The sequence below is a fragment of the Podarcis melisellensis genome (genome assembly GCF_964234715.1).
Source record: "Podarcis melisellensis genome assembly, chromosome: 17".
NCBI lineage: Eukaryota > Metazoa > Chordata > Lepidosauria > Squamata > Lacertidae > Podarcis > Podarcis melisellensis.
The window spans coordinates 635,595-654,086 of record NC_138534.1 but is presented as its reverse complement, the minus strand read 5'-3'; the positions used below and the strand labels follow the sequence as shown (position 1 = coordinate 654,086).

Below are 18,492 nucleotides of genomic sequence, written 5' to 3'. Positions count from 1 at the left end.
TGGACAAGGCTGACCAGCATTTCAAAAAGAACCAGGACACAGATCTCCACAAACTGAAGGAATGGGTTTCCCAAACCCCAAAACTGACTGTGCAGGCAGTTTTTAAACTGTACCAAAATCCCCATTTCTCCTTAGCTAAAATGCATAAACTTTAGCCGTTGAGCAAATGCAAAACAAGAACACAGCTCTCTCCCTTATCAGTTTGATGGCAAGACTGGCCTTGACTTTACCAGTAGAACAGACACAGACATATCTCCTGACCACAAATGACGCAGAGACCCAAGTCTGGGACCAACGCCAGAGCATGTTCTTGGAAGTAGTGACCTCTTGCTCCAAGATAGGAGTAGGAACAGGAATATCCTTTTATGGTCAGAAGTACAGGAAGGAAGATCCTTTTATGGTTGAGAGTACCAGAGCAGGAACATATGTGATGTCAACCTGTGTACGTACGCCGACGTGGTTGGGCTCCTAGGGGAGGAGTGAGAGGGTGCCTGGAGGATATATAAACTGCATGAAACCTGTCATTTCTTTGTACTTGCTGTGGACTCACCACGCAGGTGCCTTCTGCTATCCGGAGAGCAGAATAAACTCTTTCTTTGAACCAACCTCGGTGTCATTTTGACTTCCTTCCTCCTGTCCCGGAGCAACGCAGACCCAATCGGTGAACTCCAATAAGGCTACAAAACAAGGTTTCCAGATGTTTCTGAAGCCCTTATTTATTAAGTACAGCTAAAAGATACATGGAGCAAGCGGCTTCTGGGATGCATCCCAATAAATACGGAGAGATGGTTATAACTGTTCAAGGGCAGCGTTGCTTTTCCCTTGCTACAAGTTTGTGCTTTTCCCCCAGCAATGCATGGTAATGTCTCTGTGTGGTCTCAATGTCACTCTGTAACGAGGCGATTTCTGCAGCCAGTTGAATTCCTAGAACAGAAGAGGGTGAGAGGCAGTTGAGATGATGCATCATGGAAGAGAACCTGGAACATTCCCCCTAAAGCAGGCAGGAGGGGGCGGTGCCTGTGGTCCCCCACAGGTTGTTGGAACTCCAGGTCTCATCAATCCCAGCCAACAAAGACAATGGAATGAGGAGACTTGCAGTGCAGCAATGGAGAGCCAAAGGTTCCTCACAGCAGCTGTATGATGTGTTCACTGAGAGGACTTCAGGCAACAGAAAAGGAGATTTTGGGAAACGTGTGTCTCTGGAGGGACCAAATCCAGCATCCCAGGATCACTCAAAGGGGTATAAGTAACAGCGCAGTCCTTGCCGCCACTTGTGGTATTCAGCTGAGCTAGCTTTCAGTGTTGGGCACAGAACACTTTCATCAGGGGCAGAGCAACATCCCTGCTTGCTTCCACAGTGTGTCAGGATCAATGACAACTTTTAGATTTACCCATCTGTACAGCCCCAATGCCTTTTGACAGAAAGAGAAACGAGGGCTGTGCTCTCAGAAGACTCTTCATTGCTCTTTGGGGTACAATGAGAAGGGGAAGGAAAAACAGGTTGTGTGGAGTGTATGAGCAGCCATTTCTCTCACCTTCTTGGAAAGTCCTTTGGGCTTGTCGGAGGCTTTGGGGCACAAGGATTCCAAACCACGTCAGGGGATTTTGATGCCCTGATCCCTCGGCAGCCTTGTGGGAGGCCTTTGGGGGCTGGGCTGGAGCCTGTGCTTTCCCTGGACCTTTTCGCCATCGTAGAACTGGAAACATTAAAGCAACACCTTTACTAGGCAGGAACTTAGCGGTGAGAAAAACACACAACATTCTAAGTCTTTGGTCACACCCACCCCAGTCAGTTCCCTGCCCCTGGCCTACTGTTGAGAACTAGGATTTCTCTCTCTCCTCTTCTGTAATTCTGACATTATGGCAAGTAGTCGTAGTAGTAGTAATAATAATGATAATAATAATGATAATAATAATAATAATAATATTTATACTCTGCCCATTTGGCTGGGTCTCCCCAGCCACTCTGGGTGGCTTCCAGCAGAATATTAAAATATAATGATTCATCAAATATTAAAAGCTTCCCTAAACAGGCCTGCCTTCAGATGTCTTCTAAAAGTCAGCTGGTTGTTTATTTATTTGACATCTAATGGGAGGGCATTCCACAGGGCGGGCGCCACCACCCAGAAGGCCCTCTGCCTTGTTCCCTGTAACTTCACTTCTCGCAGTGAGGGAACCGCCAGATGGCTCTCGGAGATGGACTTCAGTGTCCGGGCTGAATGATGGGGGTGGAGATGCTCCTTCAGGTATACCGGACCGAGTCCGTTTAGGGCTTTCAAGGTCAGCACCAACACTTTGAATTGTGCTCGGAAACATACTGGGAACCAATGTAGGTCTTTCAGGACCAGTGTTATGTGGTTTGGCAGCTGCTCCCAGTCACCATTCTAGCTGCTGCATTCTGGATTAGTTGTAGTTTCCGGGTCACCTTCAATGGTAGCCTCACATAGACCGCATTGCAGTAGTCCAAGGAGGAGATAACCAGAGCATACACCACTCTGGCAAGACAGTGCGTGGGCAGGTAGGGTCTCAGCCTGCGTACTAGATGGAGCTGGTAGACAGATGCCCTGGACACAGAATAGACCTGTGCCTCCATGGACAGCTGTGAGTCCAAAATGACTCTCAGGCTGTGCACCTGGTCCTTCAGGGGCAAAGTTACCCCATTCAGGACCAGGAAATCCTCCACACCCACCCACCCCGTCCCCCAGAAACAGTACTTCTGCCTTGTCAGGATTCAACTTCAACCCATGAGCTGCCATCCATCCTCCAACTGCCTCCAGACACTCACACAGGACCTTCATCGCCTTCACTGGTTCTGATTTGAAAGAGAGGTAGAGCTGGGTATCATACGCATATTGATACACCCAGCCCAAACCCCCGATGTTCTCTCGCAGCGGCTTCATGTAGATGTTGAAAAGCATGGAGGAGAGGACAGAACCCTGAGGCACCCCACAAGTGAGAGCCCAGGGGTCTGAACACTCATCCCCCAGCACCACTTTCTGGACATGGCCCAGGAGAAAGGAGCGGAACCACTGTATAACAGTGCCCCCAGCTCCTCTATACAGTCCAGAAGGATGTCGTGGTCGATGGTCTCAAAGGCCGCTGAGAGATCCAGCAGAACTAGGAAACAGCTTTCGCCTTTGTCCCTAGCCCGCTGGAGATCATTGACCAGCACATATGTTTTCTGAGTCTGTTAAATCTTTGTGACTTTCATTACTTTTTCCAACAGAAATAAAAAGGACTCCTTTGGGTTTTGTTTATTTAAATAAAGTATTTGTATGTCGTTTTGAAGGCGAAGCCATCCTAAGGTATTTTTTAAAAAGATATAATTAGCTTCATATACACAAGCAGGAACATTATACTTCAAAATCACTTATGGAACAATCCACTTGCAATGCTTCTAGGCCCCAATGATCTTACTTTAACCTACCCATCTGTGATCCTTCTTTTATGCCTATTCGCCAATTCCTCCCCCCACCCCAAGATCTCATTAATAATGGCATGAATAGCCAGTTAGCAGGGAGAAATTACACCTCACTATAGCTGCAACTCCTAAAAACACAGATGGCCAGGCGTGGGCATTTTGATAAGAGGATCTCTATCCTCAGTTTACTGTAGTCCCAAACATATACCATCCCGACCAGCCTTGTGGTTTGCACCCTCACCTTGCTCACTAGGGCCAATTTCCTCCACAGCATCTGTAGCTGTTGGTTTGGCAGCCTTCACATCCTCTGACACCACATGAAACCCCATCTGACCATTGTCTTTCTTTCTAGACAGAGCAGAGAAACAGCAAAATGTAAGATTGAATCTATAGTAATAACTAATTCACTCGTAGACCTCAGAAGAGCCTCCACCAACCTGGTACCCTCCAGATATTTGGCTAACAGTTCCCATCAGCCCCAGCCAACATCCTCCACAGTCTGGGATTATAGCAGTTGGAGTCCAGCAACATCCGGAGGGCACCAGATTGGGGTAGACTCCCCTAAGCAATGGCAGTTATCGCCATTTGGTGCTCCCTGTGTAAATGAGTAGTTAGGCAATAAGGGAAACGGGGGGGGGGGGAATTCCACGAATGAATCCTGTCAGCACACGGATTTCTAGGGGTTGCTCGAGCCCCTAAAGCAGATTTAGAGCACTCATAAAGGTTATATCCTGCTTCACTTCAGAAATCCTTGCATTGACCAAAAATTCGTCTTAGTGTCACATTGGATTCCACCCAAAGAAAGTACTGCTGAAATGTTATTGCACAAAGTAAATAGTGGAATTGCAATTTAAGTCAGGAATAGGGAATTTGTGGCCCTTCAGATGTTGTTGGCCAACAGCTCTGGTCAGCTCCTCTATGCAATACAAGCAGCACAGATACCCATCTAGAGCTAAAATCTGTCAAGGAGAGAAATAAAGCTGGAAGTCACCAAAACCAACAGGAAAGAATACTGGCTCTTCTGCCTCCCCTCTCCTGTTATTTCATAGGCTCTCACTTGCTCCATGGGATTCCACCCTCCAAATTCTGATATTTCCTGCTCTCACCTAGTTTTCACCTGAACCATTGGAGTCATCTGATGTCCATACTGAAGGGGAGAGACAGATTTGTTACCCATGGCATAGCGGGACTTGGAGAGTGAGAACCAACCCTGGGGAAGAAATAACCACCACAAAATGTTAAGAGATGAGGCTTCTCTCTTTAAAAAGAATCTTCCTCAGTGGGCACCTTCTGAGAAAATTTTGTTCTTGGCCAGATCCCCACAAGAGGCAATGGGCAGAGCAGCAACCATGGAGGGGGGGGGGAGAGGAGGAAGGGGACCCAGGGGTGGTAGAAGTGCCCTTCACCTTTATGCAACTCCCCCAAACCCAAGTCTCACCTGCTCTATCAAGTTGTTAAAAGCTTTCCTCTTGGTCTGGAGCATCTCCAGAGTATCAAAAAGGTGGAGGATGACCTGGTCCAACTCCTCACATACTTCAGCGGGTCCTGCATTCTGTGCTGGAGCCATCTGGAATGAAACCCCTGTAACTGCAACTGCATCTGCTCACACTCGGCTCACCTCTTTTGCCCCCTCTATTGCTGTCTGTCTAAGACTAGATTGCAAGCTCTTGTCTTTGTTCTATGTTGTTCTGTAAAGAATTATGTAAGAGGATAGCACTATAAAAGCAGCAGCACTCTGCTTGCTAGTTCTACTGTTTGTCATGTTTTCTGCAGAAAACGTAGAGCAAAAATACTTTACCCAAGGCAAAAGGAAAGCAGGAGCCGCCCCAGGTGCGGATGGACTACAACTCCCGCAATCTCTGGCGGGAGCCACCACCAGGAGGGTCACAGGTGCCCCATTTCTGCCTTTGGAGCAACCCAAGTACCTTCTGCACCAAGTGTGGTCCAACTTAATCCTAGGCAGGTTCACTCAGAAGTAAATCCCATTTCATCCTGTGGGATTTCCCCCTAATCTCATCTGTGTGCTGAGCATGGGCTGAATTCGGCAAAAGGTGCATTCCTTCATTCCTTGTTAGGCCAATTACAGAAACGGCAATCAAAAACTGAAACTGTAACATGATGGGCAGTAGGGGCCTTATCCACACTTACCTTTGCGTTTTTATATATGCGGGAAGCCCCCCAAAGTGGTTGGGGCAACCTAGTCAGATGGGCGGGGTACAAATAATAAATTATTATTATTATTATTACCACACCAGTGCCCCCCTTTCTCCAGAGCTTTGTTCTGATTCCGCTTTAAAGAGCAGCAGGCTTTTGCAGGGAAAGCTCTGGAGCAAAAGCCAAGGAGGCGCTCGGAGGGAGCTTCGAGAGGACGAGGCTTCCCGACTCCTCACGTGACTCGACGCGAGGCTCCTCCTCCTTACCACCATCGCGCTACTGTACAGCAATTCCTCGCTCCGACCTCTCGGCCTCCGTAGCGGCCTTGAGGCAAGGGCGGCCGCGGAGGTCGCTTTCCGAGGCGGCAAAGCCCGCCTCCTTCTCAAAGAGGCAGAAGCCGACAGCTCCAAGAAAAAAATCTCCACTTCCGGTTTCCTTTAGGCCCCCTCAGGAAGTGCGTGAGGATGGAAATGCAAAAGTTCGAAACTCCCTCTCGCTTTGTGCCTTGACCAAAATAACGCCCTCTGTCGGTTGACACCCCTCTGCACCTTTTCCAAAAAAGTTATTTCCCTCTCTCATCGGCTGTTGGAACAGAATTCGGGGTTGTTTTAAGCACCAAGGGGAATGTCTAATTTTGGGGTTCGTAGTTAATTATCCTGGGGAATGGGGCTGTTGGTGAATATGGAAAATTAAGGAGGAAGGAAACCAGGATTTTAAACATTAATTCGGTTGTCTTTCCATCACCCTTGCTGACCATTGCATTCGGGATCCGGAAGTCTAATGGAGAATCCTAAGGGTATCAAGCCCTTTGCTTTGCTACGCCATTGCGCGAGCAGTTTGGCCGCCATCCTTGTTTCTGGCACACCCTTCTAGTCATCCTTCATTTAGCTTCTTTTGCTCCGCCCTCTTTCCTGTGGGCAAACGCCTTCGGGGTTTTCCGGTTGCGTCCTTTTCCGCTCTAGCAGGCTGGCGCTGGCCAATGGGAAGGGGCGGTAAGGCAGGAAGGGGCGAGATCTTCCGGCGCGAGGTGGAGTCCGGCGTGGTGGGGAAGCAGCATGGTGAGGAGCCGGCGGCGGCTTTTCGGGAGCGCTGCTGGAGCTGTCGGGCGAAGGGGGCCCTGCGAGGCCGGCCGAGGGGCTTCCTTCCCGTGGCGCTGCTGGGGAAGCGGTCCAGAGCTTTGGATGGCCAGGCCCGCTTGCCCACCGGCAGCGCTAGCCTAGGAATCCCTCGTCATGGTTGGCATAGTAGTGCATCGTGGGAGAGGAGCAGATTGTAGCCAGTTGCTGCCTCGACTCCTCTTCTCAGTTTCAGACCCACAATGACTAGCAAGGAGAAGCTTGCGAATGCGAGGAGCTCTGTGAGAGTGGAACAGTCTGACTGGCTTATGGGGGGCGTTGGGTTTCTTTCATTTGCAGGTGTCCGTTAGGAATCCAGACTGCTGCCTGTTAAGGGTGCTGAAGGTTTTTGCATTGAATATTGGCTTGAACTAGATGTTCTCCAGGGGCCTTTCCAAGGCTGACATTCTGTGATTCACAACTCAATGGCCACAATCCAGTGGGTGCTTAGGCGTGATTAAACCCATTTTGAAGAAATGAGCTATGTGTCCCTAACCATGCAGTCTTATGTATGTTTACTCGGAACAATGTTCAGTGAGGTATATGCTCTGTAGTACAGTAAATGTGTTTAGGTTTGCAGTAAAACAGTGTCCTATGTCCTGACACTTTACAATATGGCATCGGCTGCTAGGGAATTATAGCCTAAGGGCTATAATGCCGCTTTAAACATAGCTGCTATGATCCTGCTTTAAACATAGCTCCCCCCCAAGAATTATGGGAGGTGTAGTTTGTAAAGGGTGCTGAGAGTTGTTAGAGGCCCCTGTTCCACTCCAAGTACTACCATTTCCAGAGTTCCCTGTGATTAAACCATTTTGGGAGGGAAACGGGTTTCCAAACAACTCACAGCACCATTAACAAATGACAGCTCCCATCATTCTTTGGAGGAAGGTGTGGCTGCTTAAAGGCATAGCACAGCACTTTAAATGTATGGTGTGCATGTGGCCATAGTTTCTGCTGGACTGGGAACAAATGTTTGGACACATCCTCACTTGAGGATTAGCAGGTATTTAGGAAGTGATCATCCGTCCTTGTCCTGAAGATTTGTTAAACTGGAAAGTGGTGGAGAGAGCGTGTTCTCTGTCGTTCCATTCATACCTTTGTATTCTTTTAGTTGCGCCGGGAAGCCCGCCAGCGGCGAGAATATCTTTACCGCAAAGCCCAGGAGGAAAAGCTTCGGGCGATCCAGGAGAAGAAGGAAAAAATTAAAAAAGCACTAGATGGTATGAACAACTAACTTGCATCTGCTCAAAACTGATGTGTGTATGCTAAGAAGGGTGCCTTTTGTGGAAACCTGCATGTGTACAGTGTCTTGTAGATGCAGGAGCAATTGGCCTTTGTAAACTCTTAGGACTGGGGAGACCCACGGTGACTCACTGGGTGACAGTGGGCCAGCTGCCATTTTCCAGCCTAACTTGCCTCACAGGGCTGTTGTTAAGTATAAAATGGACAGGCAGCGGGAGAACACTGTTACATTGCTTCAAGTTCTTTGGAGGAAAGGGGTGATATAAAGTAATAACTCGGCTTCAAAAGCCGGTTGAAAAATGTATGTCTTGCATTTCCCTATAATGTATCCCCGATGTCAGTAATGGTGGTCAAGAGCCCTGCAGCTGTGTCTGCTTTTCGTAACTCCTCTTATCTCTTCCCTTCCAGAGAACTGCCTCATCCCCACGGAATTGCGGAGGGAGGCTCTGGGGCTCCAGAAGGCTCTCGAATTTGATGATGGGGGTGGAGAAGGTGAGTAGCTGATATGAGCAAAATGGTAAGAATGGTAAAACTAATATATCATTTTACTGGCTTTGAGGGAAGCATCCTCAGGCTGTAGCCTTTACCCTTAGTGAACAGAGAACAAAATGGCCGAAAGGGAATTGGAAGGAAGAAGACAACAACCAGAAGGAGGACAGTGGTGGAATTAGCTATTGCATTCCCTATTGCATTACTTCTCACTGGTGACATCTTATAAATCAGCCTTTCTTAACCTGGAGCTTTCCAGAGGATTTGGACTACAAAGCCCATCAGGCCCACTTAATTGGATCAATCAACTAATTTCCAGTTGAAATGTGGCACATTTGAAAGTGTTGTATTTGTCACATTAGCGCAACTTACCTCTGCATCACTTGTCGGAGCCCTGTAGATCTGGATTTGAATGGGAATGCTGCTCCAGAAGTGAATTATAAATGCTAGGGTTCAGCCTCAGAACACGAAGAGGATGAAGAGGACGTTCCCTAGGTGTATGATGTGTTTTCCTCTCTCTGCTGATGAACCATGTAGCCCATCCTTTTCCAATCATTTAGTTTGTGGTTTCCAGGCAACCTTGAATTCTGGTAGAGGCATTCCCAAACTGGCCTGTGGTTTTGTGTTTGAAGACAGAAGTATTCATAGTGATTTTTTTGAATTCTATGGATTTCAGATTTGTTTACAATAATATACAGTATATAAGAAGTAAATGAAGCAGCTAGAAAAATCCTATAGCATCTAACACAGCAGATTGCAATTGCTACAGCCGGCAGAAAAATCACTAAGTGCTCTGCCAAGACCCTTAGAAATTTTCAAATCATCCCTGAGCATGGATGAACCACTGAACCACTTGTTTCCTTTTTTAAAAAAGTTCTTCTTTTCTGCAACCCAAGTTTGGTTTCCAGATGAGTGCAGCTGCAGGGTGTGTGCTTGCTTGTTAAGAGTTCAAAGAGTGTCTGTGGATTTGTCACTTGCCTTTGTAATTTGCCTTGCCGTGGTAGGTGTGAAAAGCCACATGGACGACGAGTACCGCTGGGCGGGTGTGGAGGATCCTCGCATCATGGTCACTACCTCCCGCGACCCCAGCTCCCGCCTCAAGATGTTTGCCAAAGTAAGCAAGCAGCACTCGTTCCTTCTCTTTTAGGAAGAGGTATATGTGCATGTGGGGGGAAGAGGGGGGGGAAAGCTATGTGCCCACTATAGGGAAGGAGGGAAGATCAATCATCTTCCTCATCTTAGTGTTATGCATTCATTGTTTTAAAAGCTTAAATCCATAAAACTTTAAAAAATGAAGGGAATGCTCAAGGCAACTTCTAGGAACATGACATCATACAACATATAAAAATAACAGTAGCAGTGATGGAACAGTGTAAATGCAACATAGTTAAACTGCCCTCCCCCCAAAAGCAATTCAGAGCAAGGCCTCCGGTGTTTCCTGTTTTGGTGATAAGAGGTTCTGGGATCAGTCCATGATATATCTCTTCCAGGTCTAGCTAGCAGGTCTTTGCTGGGCCTAGTTAGGAAGGTTATGTTGGAGACCCACCAAAAGGCTTGAGTGTGAGCCAGGGCCCTGTCTTGGGACTGTGGAGAAGTAGTAACTGAATGCCTCTGGAGTATGTGCAGAGTGCACCTCCTGCTCTCATCCTCTGTGTCGCATGAAGGCTTGGGGATTCCTGGTTAGCGGATGTGCATTTTAGGCATTCTAGTGCCAACCTGTCCTTAACCACTAGGTGACCCTACATCTGACTCTTGCAGGTTATGCCTCCTGATCACTCTCCCATCTCCTTCCACCCATTTCCTGTTTAGGAAGTCAAGCTGGTTTTCCCTGGGGCCCAGCGTATGAACCGAGGCCGACATGAAGTGGGGGCCCTTGTCCGCGCCTGCAAAGCAAACGGGGTCACCGACCTGCTGGTGGTGCATGAGCACAGAGGGGTCCCAGGTGAGTGGCTTGACCGGGGCTGGGTGTGGGCAGGGGTCACGTGGATTGCATCACATTAGAGAGTTGAAACAAATGTTGTTGAGAGCAAATGTTGCTATGTGTGAACTGTTAATTTACCTTTGTTGGATTGTGGGAGCAGTTTTTAATCTTTGCCTATGCAGTGTGTAGAATGGCTCACTTCTATGAGTGACCAGGAGCGGTTTTGCTGGGATCCTGCTCTTTGGTGGTGGCTTCCGTAGTTAGGTGTGTAACTGCTGCTTAGTGGGTAGAGCACATGTTTTGCATGGGAAAAGCTGCTTTCAGAAAACCTGGTGAGCTAATGACAGTCAAAGTAGAAAGGATAGAGGAGGAGGAGGAGGAGGAGTAGAAATAATGCCACCCATCCCCAGCCACTCTAGGCGGCTTCCAGCAGAATATTAAAATACGATGATTCATCAAATATTAAAAGCTTCCCTAAACAGGGCTGCCTTCAGATATCTTCTAAAGATCCGATAGCTGTTTATTTCTTTGATGGGAGGGCGTTCCATAGGGCGGGCGCCACTACCGAGAAGGCCCTCTGCCTGGTTTCCTGCTAAATGAACTCTGTGTATAAGGCAGTTTTCTGTGTCTATAAGCAGGAGGTAGAACTGATGCCTGAGCTCCATAGCACTGATAGCAAGGCATTGCCTTTTACCGCCGGGGGATTTTATTCTCAGCTTGCAGTCACTGGTGATGGGGCCTGACTAACTTATCCACCTTTTTATCACCATGTAGATGGCCTCATAATCAGCCACTTGCCATTTGGTCCCACTGCCTTCTTCACGCTCTGCAATGTGGTCATGCGCCACGACATCCCAGACATTGGCACCATGTCAGAGGCACATCCACACCTCATTTTTCACAACTTCACTTCCCGTCTTGGGCAGCGGGTAAGATGCACTTGGAGGTCAAAATGAGCAAAGTCACTATTTGTGATTGAAAAGTGGGCACTCAAGGCATTTTTATGAATCTAGCGCGGCTGCCTTTGGGGTACTGGCCCCATTCATATGTACACCATGGTTTAGTTCTCTGTGTGAACTGGAACAAGTCCAAACGCAAGAGGCTTGCATGCTTCTGTGCAGTTGGAAGGAGGACTTTAGCAGAATTTGCTATCACCATCCCTTAATTTCTGCTTGTCCTTGCATGCTAACCAGAGATCATGGTTTCTAAAAAAAAAAACCCCTCTGCTCAGTTTCTTAACAAGACAACTTCAAACCATGGTTTCTGAAGTTGGCTTGTTAAACTAACCTTAGTTAGTTAGTTATTTCATAACATTTATACACTGCTTGATTTTAAAAGAATAAAACCCTCAAAACAGTCATGAATGGCACTCTCTGGTTTCATACACAACAAGAAGCCAAGATTAGGAGAAAGGGAGAAAAGGAGAGGGATGTGGTGGAGAACATGGGCCCAAGTCTTGCTCTGGCCCATGGGGTCTTGTGCACATAGGCAAACCTTGGTCTAGCATTCTGTGCAATATGTTCCACTGTGCAGTCTTGTCCCCCCCCAGCTCAAATGAAGATCCTGTAGTACAGTGGTTGGGTGGGAGAGTACAGAAAGAGCAACCGGAATGATTGAGAGATTGGAGCATCTTCCATATGAAGTGAAGGTCAGGGCTTGTTATTTTTGTTGAGTGGTAAAAGAACTTGTATATTTTGTACTTGGAAGTCCAACTGAGTTTACTGGCAGGTTTAGGGTTACAACCTAAGGGTCTATGAGGGTGTGGAGGGACGGCGACCCTCTAGCCTCTCCAAATGCTGTTGCACTCCAACTCCTATAATCTAAACTGGGGGAGGGGTAAGCCAGGGGTGGGGGCCTGCTGAATCCTGGTCTCTCACCCCAGCCTGGACAGGGCAGCTGGGTCGCCCACTTGTCAATCATCTGTGTAGCTAACCCAGCCAACACTTTATCTTATGCCAGGGTTCTGGTGGATGGGTTTGGGGCAAACAGTCTCATGGGCCTGCAGGCCAGAGCTTCCCCAGTGGTGGAAGATCTTGCTTCTGGGATTCATCAAACATGTTCTGTGGGCGGTTAAAGCACATTCAACACACCTTTAAAGCACATGGCTTTCCCCATGGACTGTAGTGTACTCCGCACAGAGTTACAGTTCACAGCACCCTTAACAAACAACAGTTCCCAGGATTCTTGGGGGGCCAGCATGTGCTTGATGGGTGTGCTGGATGTGCTTTAAAAGTATGGTGTGGATCTGTCCCATTTTCTACCAGCTTACAAGTCTACCCACATTCTCTTCACTTCTCCCTCCTCAGCTCACCAGCATTCTCAAGTACCTGTTTCCAGTGCCCAAAGATGATAGCAAACGGGTCATCACCTTTGCCAACCAAGAAGACTACATCTCCTTCCGGTAGGGGGAACTTGTCTTGTGTTTCTGCTAGGGCTGCCAGTGTTCTCTTTTCTCTTCTTGGTCCCATTGATAGGTTGCAAAAGTGTGGGGTGAGTGGTGAAGAGACACTTGCTCTCTTTGAAGTGGGGGGTGAATTGCAAGGGGGGGAGGCTGCAGTTCAAAGTGCTGGTCCCCCCAAGAATGCTGGCCTCCAACCTCTTCTCCGCTGATGTGGCAAAGAGTTTTTGTTTTATTTGGGGGGGGGGCGGGCAGAGTCAGTTTGAGATATGACAAAAGGACCATAAAAGATTCTAAAAAGCACAAAGTAGAGCAAGGCACGAGTGTGCTAATTCAACAAGTTCCTTCCATAGTCCTCCATGTGTTCGGAGAAGCATTGCTACAGTATTTGCTCGCTGCAGCATATATGGGAAATGAAAGGCTGCCCATTTGCCTAGAAAGACGGTGCATCTGATTTCAGCCAGGTCTCCTTGCGCTGTGGGACCTGTCACTCTTCTGCTCTGGCACTGAGAGGGCAGCAGCGAAAAGGGAGGTAGTCAGTGAGTATGGGCTTGTTGGGGATTGTTCCAGCACTAGCTTCTTAACAAAACTTGCTTTTTTTGTGGCAGGCACCACGTCTACAAGAAGACCGACCACCGGAACGTAGAGCTTACAGAGGTTGGGCCAAGGTTTGAGATGAAACGTAAGTCAGCTGCCTAGAACACTGGAAGGGCATGGTGCAAATCCACAAATGGAATATAGGGCAAACAGAGCAGAGGGTGGGGGACTCCAGGCCCAGGGGTGAATGTGGCCCTCCAGGCCTCCACAGCAGGCACTCCTCGAGCCACAGCCGCTTCCCAGCCCTGCTCTGCACTTACCTCAGGCACTTTTGCCTGGCTGGAATATGCCCCTGAATTGCCACCATTCCTCTAGGTAAGTGGGTGGGTGTAAAAATCTCTGGCTGTTGAAATCTCCAACTGTTGAATGGCTGGAATGTGTCACTTAGGGCTGAATTATACCTTCAGAAATATCCGTAGTATAGCCCTCCAGGAGCTGAACCGCTTCCTTGTGCAATTGGAGGATGGCATCATCAGATAAAGCTTCAGCATGTCAGGGAAAGGCTGTGCTTCCTCCCATTGGGGAACCTTGCCATGCACATAATGGTTGCTGATTCTTTTTAAGCATAGAAGAGCATTTGATGTGATTCCATCCCTTTTTACTTACAAAGTGATATATTTGAGCCTGGAGTTTGGCTCTGACTGGAGCCTGTTTCACAAGAATTTGGGGTGTTGCTTCCTTGCCTCTTTTTTCTATCTCCTGCAACATTTGAATGCCAAACCTGATTAGTAAATTAAAGTGGCAGGCTGCTGTTCAGCCTTAATTCGCTTCTAAGAGTGTGCCAAATCGTAAATATTAAAAAACACACACCACATAACGCAATTACATAAAAACGATTAAAACATTGACTTTTGTATGCTCTAGAGCAGGGATGTCCAACAGGTCGATCACGCAAGGTTTTTGTAGATTGTGGGTCGATCTCTGGCTCCTTTTCCTCAGCAAAATTGACTCCTGCCCTCCCCGCCCCCCCCTCCACTGTTGTCTGACCAGTGGAGGGGAAGTGGCTGTTTTCATTCAAAGCGATATTATTGTGAGTGATTTCGACCCTTGCCTTAACCTCCCCCCCCAAAAAAAACAGAACTTACCTTGTAAGAAAGTATTTGTATAAAGGTGGGGCTTTCCCCCTCCCTAAAAAGCTCAAAAACTTTGGCCTGAACCCCCCTAAACCAGGGGTAGATCATTGCCAGATTTTAATTCTGAAAGTAGATCTCAGTCTCTCGGGAGTTAGCCATCCCTGCTCTAGAGGAATTTCTTTTCCAGATATTTGGTTGCAATACATACAAGCCTGATTGCCTTTGAATTGAGGTCAGCCATGAGTGCCACTTTAAAAGAGCTCAATGTCACAGCAGTGGAACTGCTGTTGTTTAGACTACTATGACACACTTGAAGCATTTTTACCCATTTATTCAGTCACAGTAGCTTTTCATAGTGAACAAAGGTTGGACTCCCAGCCAGCAGGACCAGTGTTCAGGGATGATGGAAGTTGTAGTCCAAACACCCCTGGAGGGCCACAGTTTCCCCCCACCAGAGGTTCTCCTCCATTTACAGAAGCAATATGCTTCCAGGTACCACACAGTGATGGCCATCTCCTTCAGGCCTTGTTTGAGATCTTGCAGAGGTGCCTGGCTGGTGGTGGTCGGTGAAGTGGACCACTGGCCTAGGGGAGCCTCCTGTCTGCTCCAGCAAAGCCATTCTTGTGTTTGAGATAAAGGTGTGTGAAATGCTTCAAGCACATGGAGAAAGCACTTGCAAGATACGACCGTGGTATTTGCTAGTCCACATTTCTTCTTCCTTGTTGTCTGTGTCCAAATGTTTTCTGCCAAAAGTTTAGAAAGCTGCAGTTGGGTGGGTGTCTGGACTAACAGGCAAAACTGTGCAGAGTTAGGGGTTGGTGGGTGCTGCATGTCTGCTTCAAGTGGAGCTGGTTGAGACTCTAAAGCTGCTCTTCTCTTATTCCAGTATATATGATTAAACTGGGAACCTTGGAGCAGGAGAGCACAGCAGATGTGGAGTGGCGCTGGCACCCATACACTCGCACAGCTAAGAAGCGGAAATTCCTCAGCGTGGAGTAGCGTGGACTCCACACTGCCTCTCTCTTCCTCCTCCTCAAGGAGGCTGTCCACTGCCTGGAGACTGGGGCCTTTGTGAACTGGAGTCTTCAAATTCACCCCATAAACCTGTGCTTTCTGCCACTGAAAATCTCCTTGGCCCATGCAGACAAAGGACACAAAAACCCCCCAACTATGCCAAGCATTCATAGATTTCATGGAATCTTTGAGTTGGAAGGGACCCAAGGGTCATCTAGTCCAACTCCCTGCCATGCAGGAATCTCCATGACAGATTCCCTCTCCAGGCACAGAACATTCTACCTGGGGTTTTTTGTTTTTGTTTTGTACCGGGGGGGGGGGCATCTTGGAAGCCTGCTCTCCTGCTCTGCATCCCTGTTCAGTTGTGGGTTTGGCGCACACATACTGGGCTACATATTACAGTGAGCCCCCTTCCTTCCTTCCTTCCTTCCTTCCTTCCTTCCTTCCTTCCTTCCTTCCTTCCAAAAACAGCATCAGGGGAATGGATGTCGAGGGCAGCGGTGGTCGCCAAGAGAAGGCCCACTTTGATGCCCATCCAAGCAGTCCTAGAATGAGTGAAGATGGAATCGCTCCTAGTTGCTGTTAAGGAGCAGGCAGGATAGAAAACATGGCCTTGTCAAACCTGGTGCCTCCCAGATGTTGCTGGACTACAACTCTCATGATTTCTGGCCCGATAGAACAAATGGAATTACTTTTCTTTCTCTCTCTGTTCCACAGAGTAAGTCAACTTGGCGCAGCTATATTTCCTGGAAATGGGAAAATGGCTAGTAGAATAGATTTCAATGGGGCCCCAAATTCTTCCCTGACCCTTTGTTTTGCTCTAGTTTTGTGAGATGTATTTCTCATCTCTCTGTTTCACAGAAAATGTTTTTGTTGGAGAGGATCCCAGAGAAGGCAGGCTGATTGCTGGAAATTGGGGATTGTGGGAGGAGTTTTACAGAGTAGCGGAAGGGAGGGAAATTGGCATAGAATGCACCCCTAGGTGATGTGAAATGCTTCCCTTCTTTTTTTTTTTTAAATATTTTTTATTAAGGATTTTCTTGTTTTACAGGAGTGTAGTGCCTCGTATTTTTTTTCTTCTTCTTCTTCCACGTAGCGTTTTTACAAATCTGTTTCATTTGTTGAGGCATTAGGGGGAGAAGAAAAAAGAAAGAAAAGAGAAAGGGGGTGGAGAGAGGGAAGATGGATGGGGGTGGGGTCGGGTGGCGGTGTTTCTATTATGTTTAATGTATGTAGAGTTTGGTGTCAGCGTTGCTTGTGTTGTTTACTTGTGTTCCTTTGGTGGTGAGAGAGGTTGGGGTTGGCCTAGGGTGTGATTGTTTGCTTGTGGTTGGCTGTGGGAAATGCTTCCCTTCTGATGGCTGTATCAGCCAATGTGATGGAGTTCTAAGGGATGGGGGCAGCAACCACTCCCCACCACTGGTATTTACAGATTTTTATACGTCCATCTTCTCTTCCTGGTGCTTTCCTCTAGGGCAGTTAAATCATAGGGCAGGGATGGCCAACTCTCAAGAGACTGCAATCTACTTTCAGAATTAAAAACTGGCAGTAATCTACTGTTGAGCTCTTTTTTGGAAGGAAAGCCCTGTTTTGGGGGTTCAAAAATAGCTTTTGGGGGGCTTCTGGTTTTTTGGGGGGTAAAGACAAGGGACAAAGGGGTAAACTCACAAGAAGATCACTATGGATGAAAACAGCAGCACAGAGAAAGCTCCGTCTTCCCTTCCAGAGATCAAACAACAATGGAGGGCGAGGCTGGAGTCAGTTTTAGCGACACTAAGGAAAGGGAGCCAGAGATCGGCCGCAATCTACCAAAACCTCACAGGGATCTACCAGTAGATCGCGATCAACCTGTTGGACATACCTGCCATAGGGCATCTAGCACTGCCTACATGGACTCCAAAGTGGCATGGATGTGAGCATCCCAAAGCCTGGGTAGATCAGAGCTCTTGTGTGTTTACTTTCCAGGAAAGTCAGACCTCCAGGAAGCTTCTAGTTCTCCAGCAAGAGAGCAGAGCAATTGAACATTCAGACTAAAAAGAAAAAAACCAAAACAAGGACAGTAACTGGTGCAAGGGAGGAGCTCCATCTTCCTTCCTCATTCTCCCCAGTCTCATGAGTGCAATCTTTTGACAAAAGTATTCTGCATGTGAGAAGTAATATGTTGCAATTGGAACACCCAGCAGGGGGGGGGGGGTGTTCCCTAACCCAGTGAGCTAATTTGAAGTGCTGGTGCCAGGCCTTGATTTTACCCCCTCCAGATGGGAGAAGACCAAGAATCCCAAAGCCACCAAATGTCTTCCTTCCCATTCCATAGACTAGGTTGCAGAAATAACTGTAGTAGGTAAGAGGAGAAATGTAAATTGACATAAGATGGGGCAAGACTCCTGAGTGGAATGGATTTGCTCCAGTGGCTGTTGATAAAAGCGCAATTCACAAATTAGCAAATATTGTTTAATGGGAGGAGGGATGTGCTGTGTTGATGGTTCCAGGCATGGGGTACCAGGCTTTAAATTTTGGTGGGCAAAACTGCCCTGCCCAGCTAAGAGCCGCTCAAGAAGCTGGTGAAGAGAAGGTGGCTGCCAGGTTCACACGTTCCTTAGCTGGTGGAGCCCAACATTTCGAGCACGTCCATATCCTTCTCTTCTGGTAGAAAAGTCCTGGAGTATAGTGCATGCAACTGCTGCTGCCTTTTGGTTCATGGCCCCAGAGGCACAATTTGCTGGTGGTTATTATTTTTACAGTTATTCCCTAAGGAAGTGAGCAGGCAGCAGTATTGGTCCCGATCTGAATTGCTCAATGGCAGAAGCAGTGTCCTTGTCTCTCTGTCCTGCTGCCTAGATGCGACTCCATTCAGCAGGAGGGTCTCTTGGTCCCTTGGGCTTCCCGATGCGGAAGTTAAACCCTGGAGGGGCAAGAGGAGATGGACAAAGCACTGAGAAGTTTCTTCTATTTCTATTATGATTCCCTCCCCTTCACATCTCTGATGGCAATTGTCCTTTTGTGTATTTTAATTTTAACACATGACAGGATGTGGAGAATCATGCAGTCCTCTTGAGCTATCTTTAACA

General features: G+C 47.7%; 3 protein-coding genes across 8 annotated transcripts in view; 1 reads left to right on the top strand and 2 right to left on the bottom strand.

Annotated features, from left to right (window-relative positions):
• Window positions 1–783: 783 nt before the first annotated feature.
• Window positions 784–5,715, bottom strand: VMA22 (vacuolar ATPase assembly factor VMA22). The gene is made up of 6 exons (XM_081895125.1): window positions 5,570–5,715; window positions 4,860–4,988; window positions 4,528–4,631; window positions 3,663–3,769; window positions 1,536–1,697; window positions 784–924 (listed from the first exon to the last, which is right to left on the bottom strand). The coding sequence occupies exons 2-6, from the start codon at window positions 4,986–4,988 to the stop codon at window positions 800–802; spliced, it is 627 nt and encodes a 208-aa protein (XP_081751251.1). The 5' UTR covers window positions 5,570–5,715; the 3' UTR covers window positions 784–799.
• An 894-nt stretch (window positions 5,716–6,609) lies between these two features.
• On the top strand, window positions 6,610–15,536 carry IMP4 (IMP U3 small nucleolar ribonucleoprotein 4). 2 transcript variants are annotated; one of them, XM_081895102.1, is made up of 9 exons: window positions 6,610–6,633; window positions 7,802–7,910; window positions 8,341–8,424; window positions 9,426–9,535; window positions 10,231–10,363; window positions 11,117–11,271; window positions 12,649–12,743; window positions 13,349–13,422; window positions 15,297–15,536. In XM_081895102.1, exons 1-9 carry the CDS (start codon window positions 6,631–6,633, stop codon window positions 15,407–15,409), a joined length of 876 nt encoding a protein of 291 aa, XP_081751228.1. In that variant the 5' UTR covers window positions 6,610–6,630; the 3' UTR covers window positions 15,410–15,536. The 2 variants fall into 2 exon arrangements, with proteins under 2 accessions (XP_081751228.1, XP_081751227.1); XM_081895101.1 differs by lacking the exon at window positions 6,610–6,633 and adding an exon at window positions 6,766–7,693.
• Window positions 15,537–17,861: 2,325 nt separating this feature from the next.
• Window positions 17,862–18,492, bottom strand: part of PTPN18 (protein tyrosine phosphatase non-receptor type 18) — a 75,519-nt gene continuing 74,888 nt past the window's right edge. For all 5 annotated transcript variants that reach the window (XM_081895235.1, XM_081895236.1, XM_081895234.1 and 2 more), the window contains one exon: window positions 17,862–18,326. In XM_081895235.1, coding sequence (XP_081751361.1) covers window positions 18,259–18,326 — 68 coding nt within the window. In that variant the 3' untranslated portion in view covers window positions 17,862–18,258. The remainder of the gene's footprint in view (window positions 18,327–18,492) is intronic.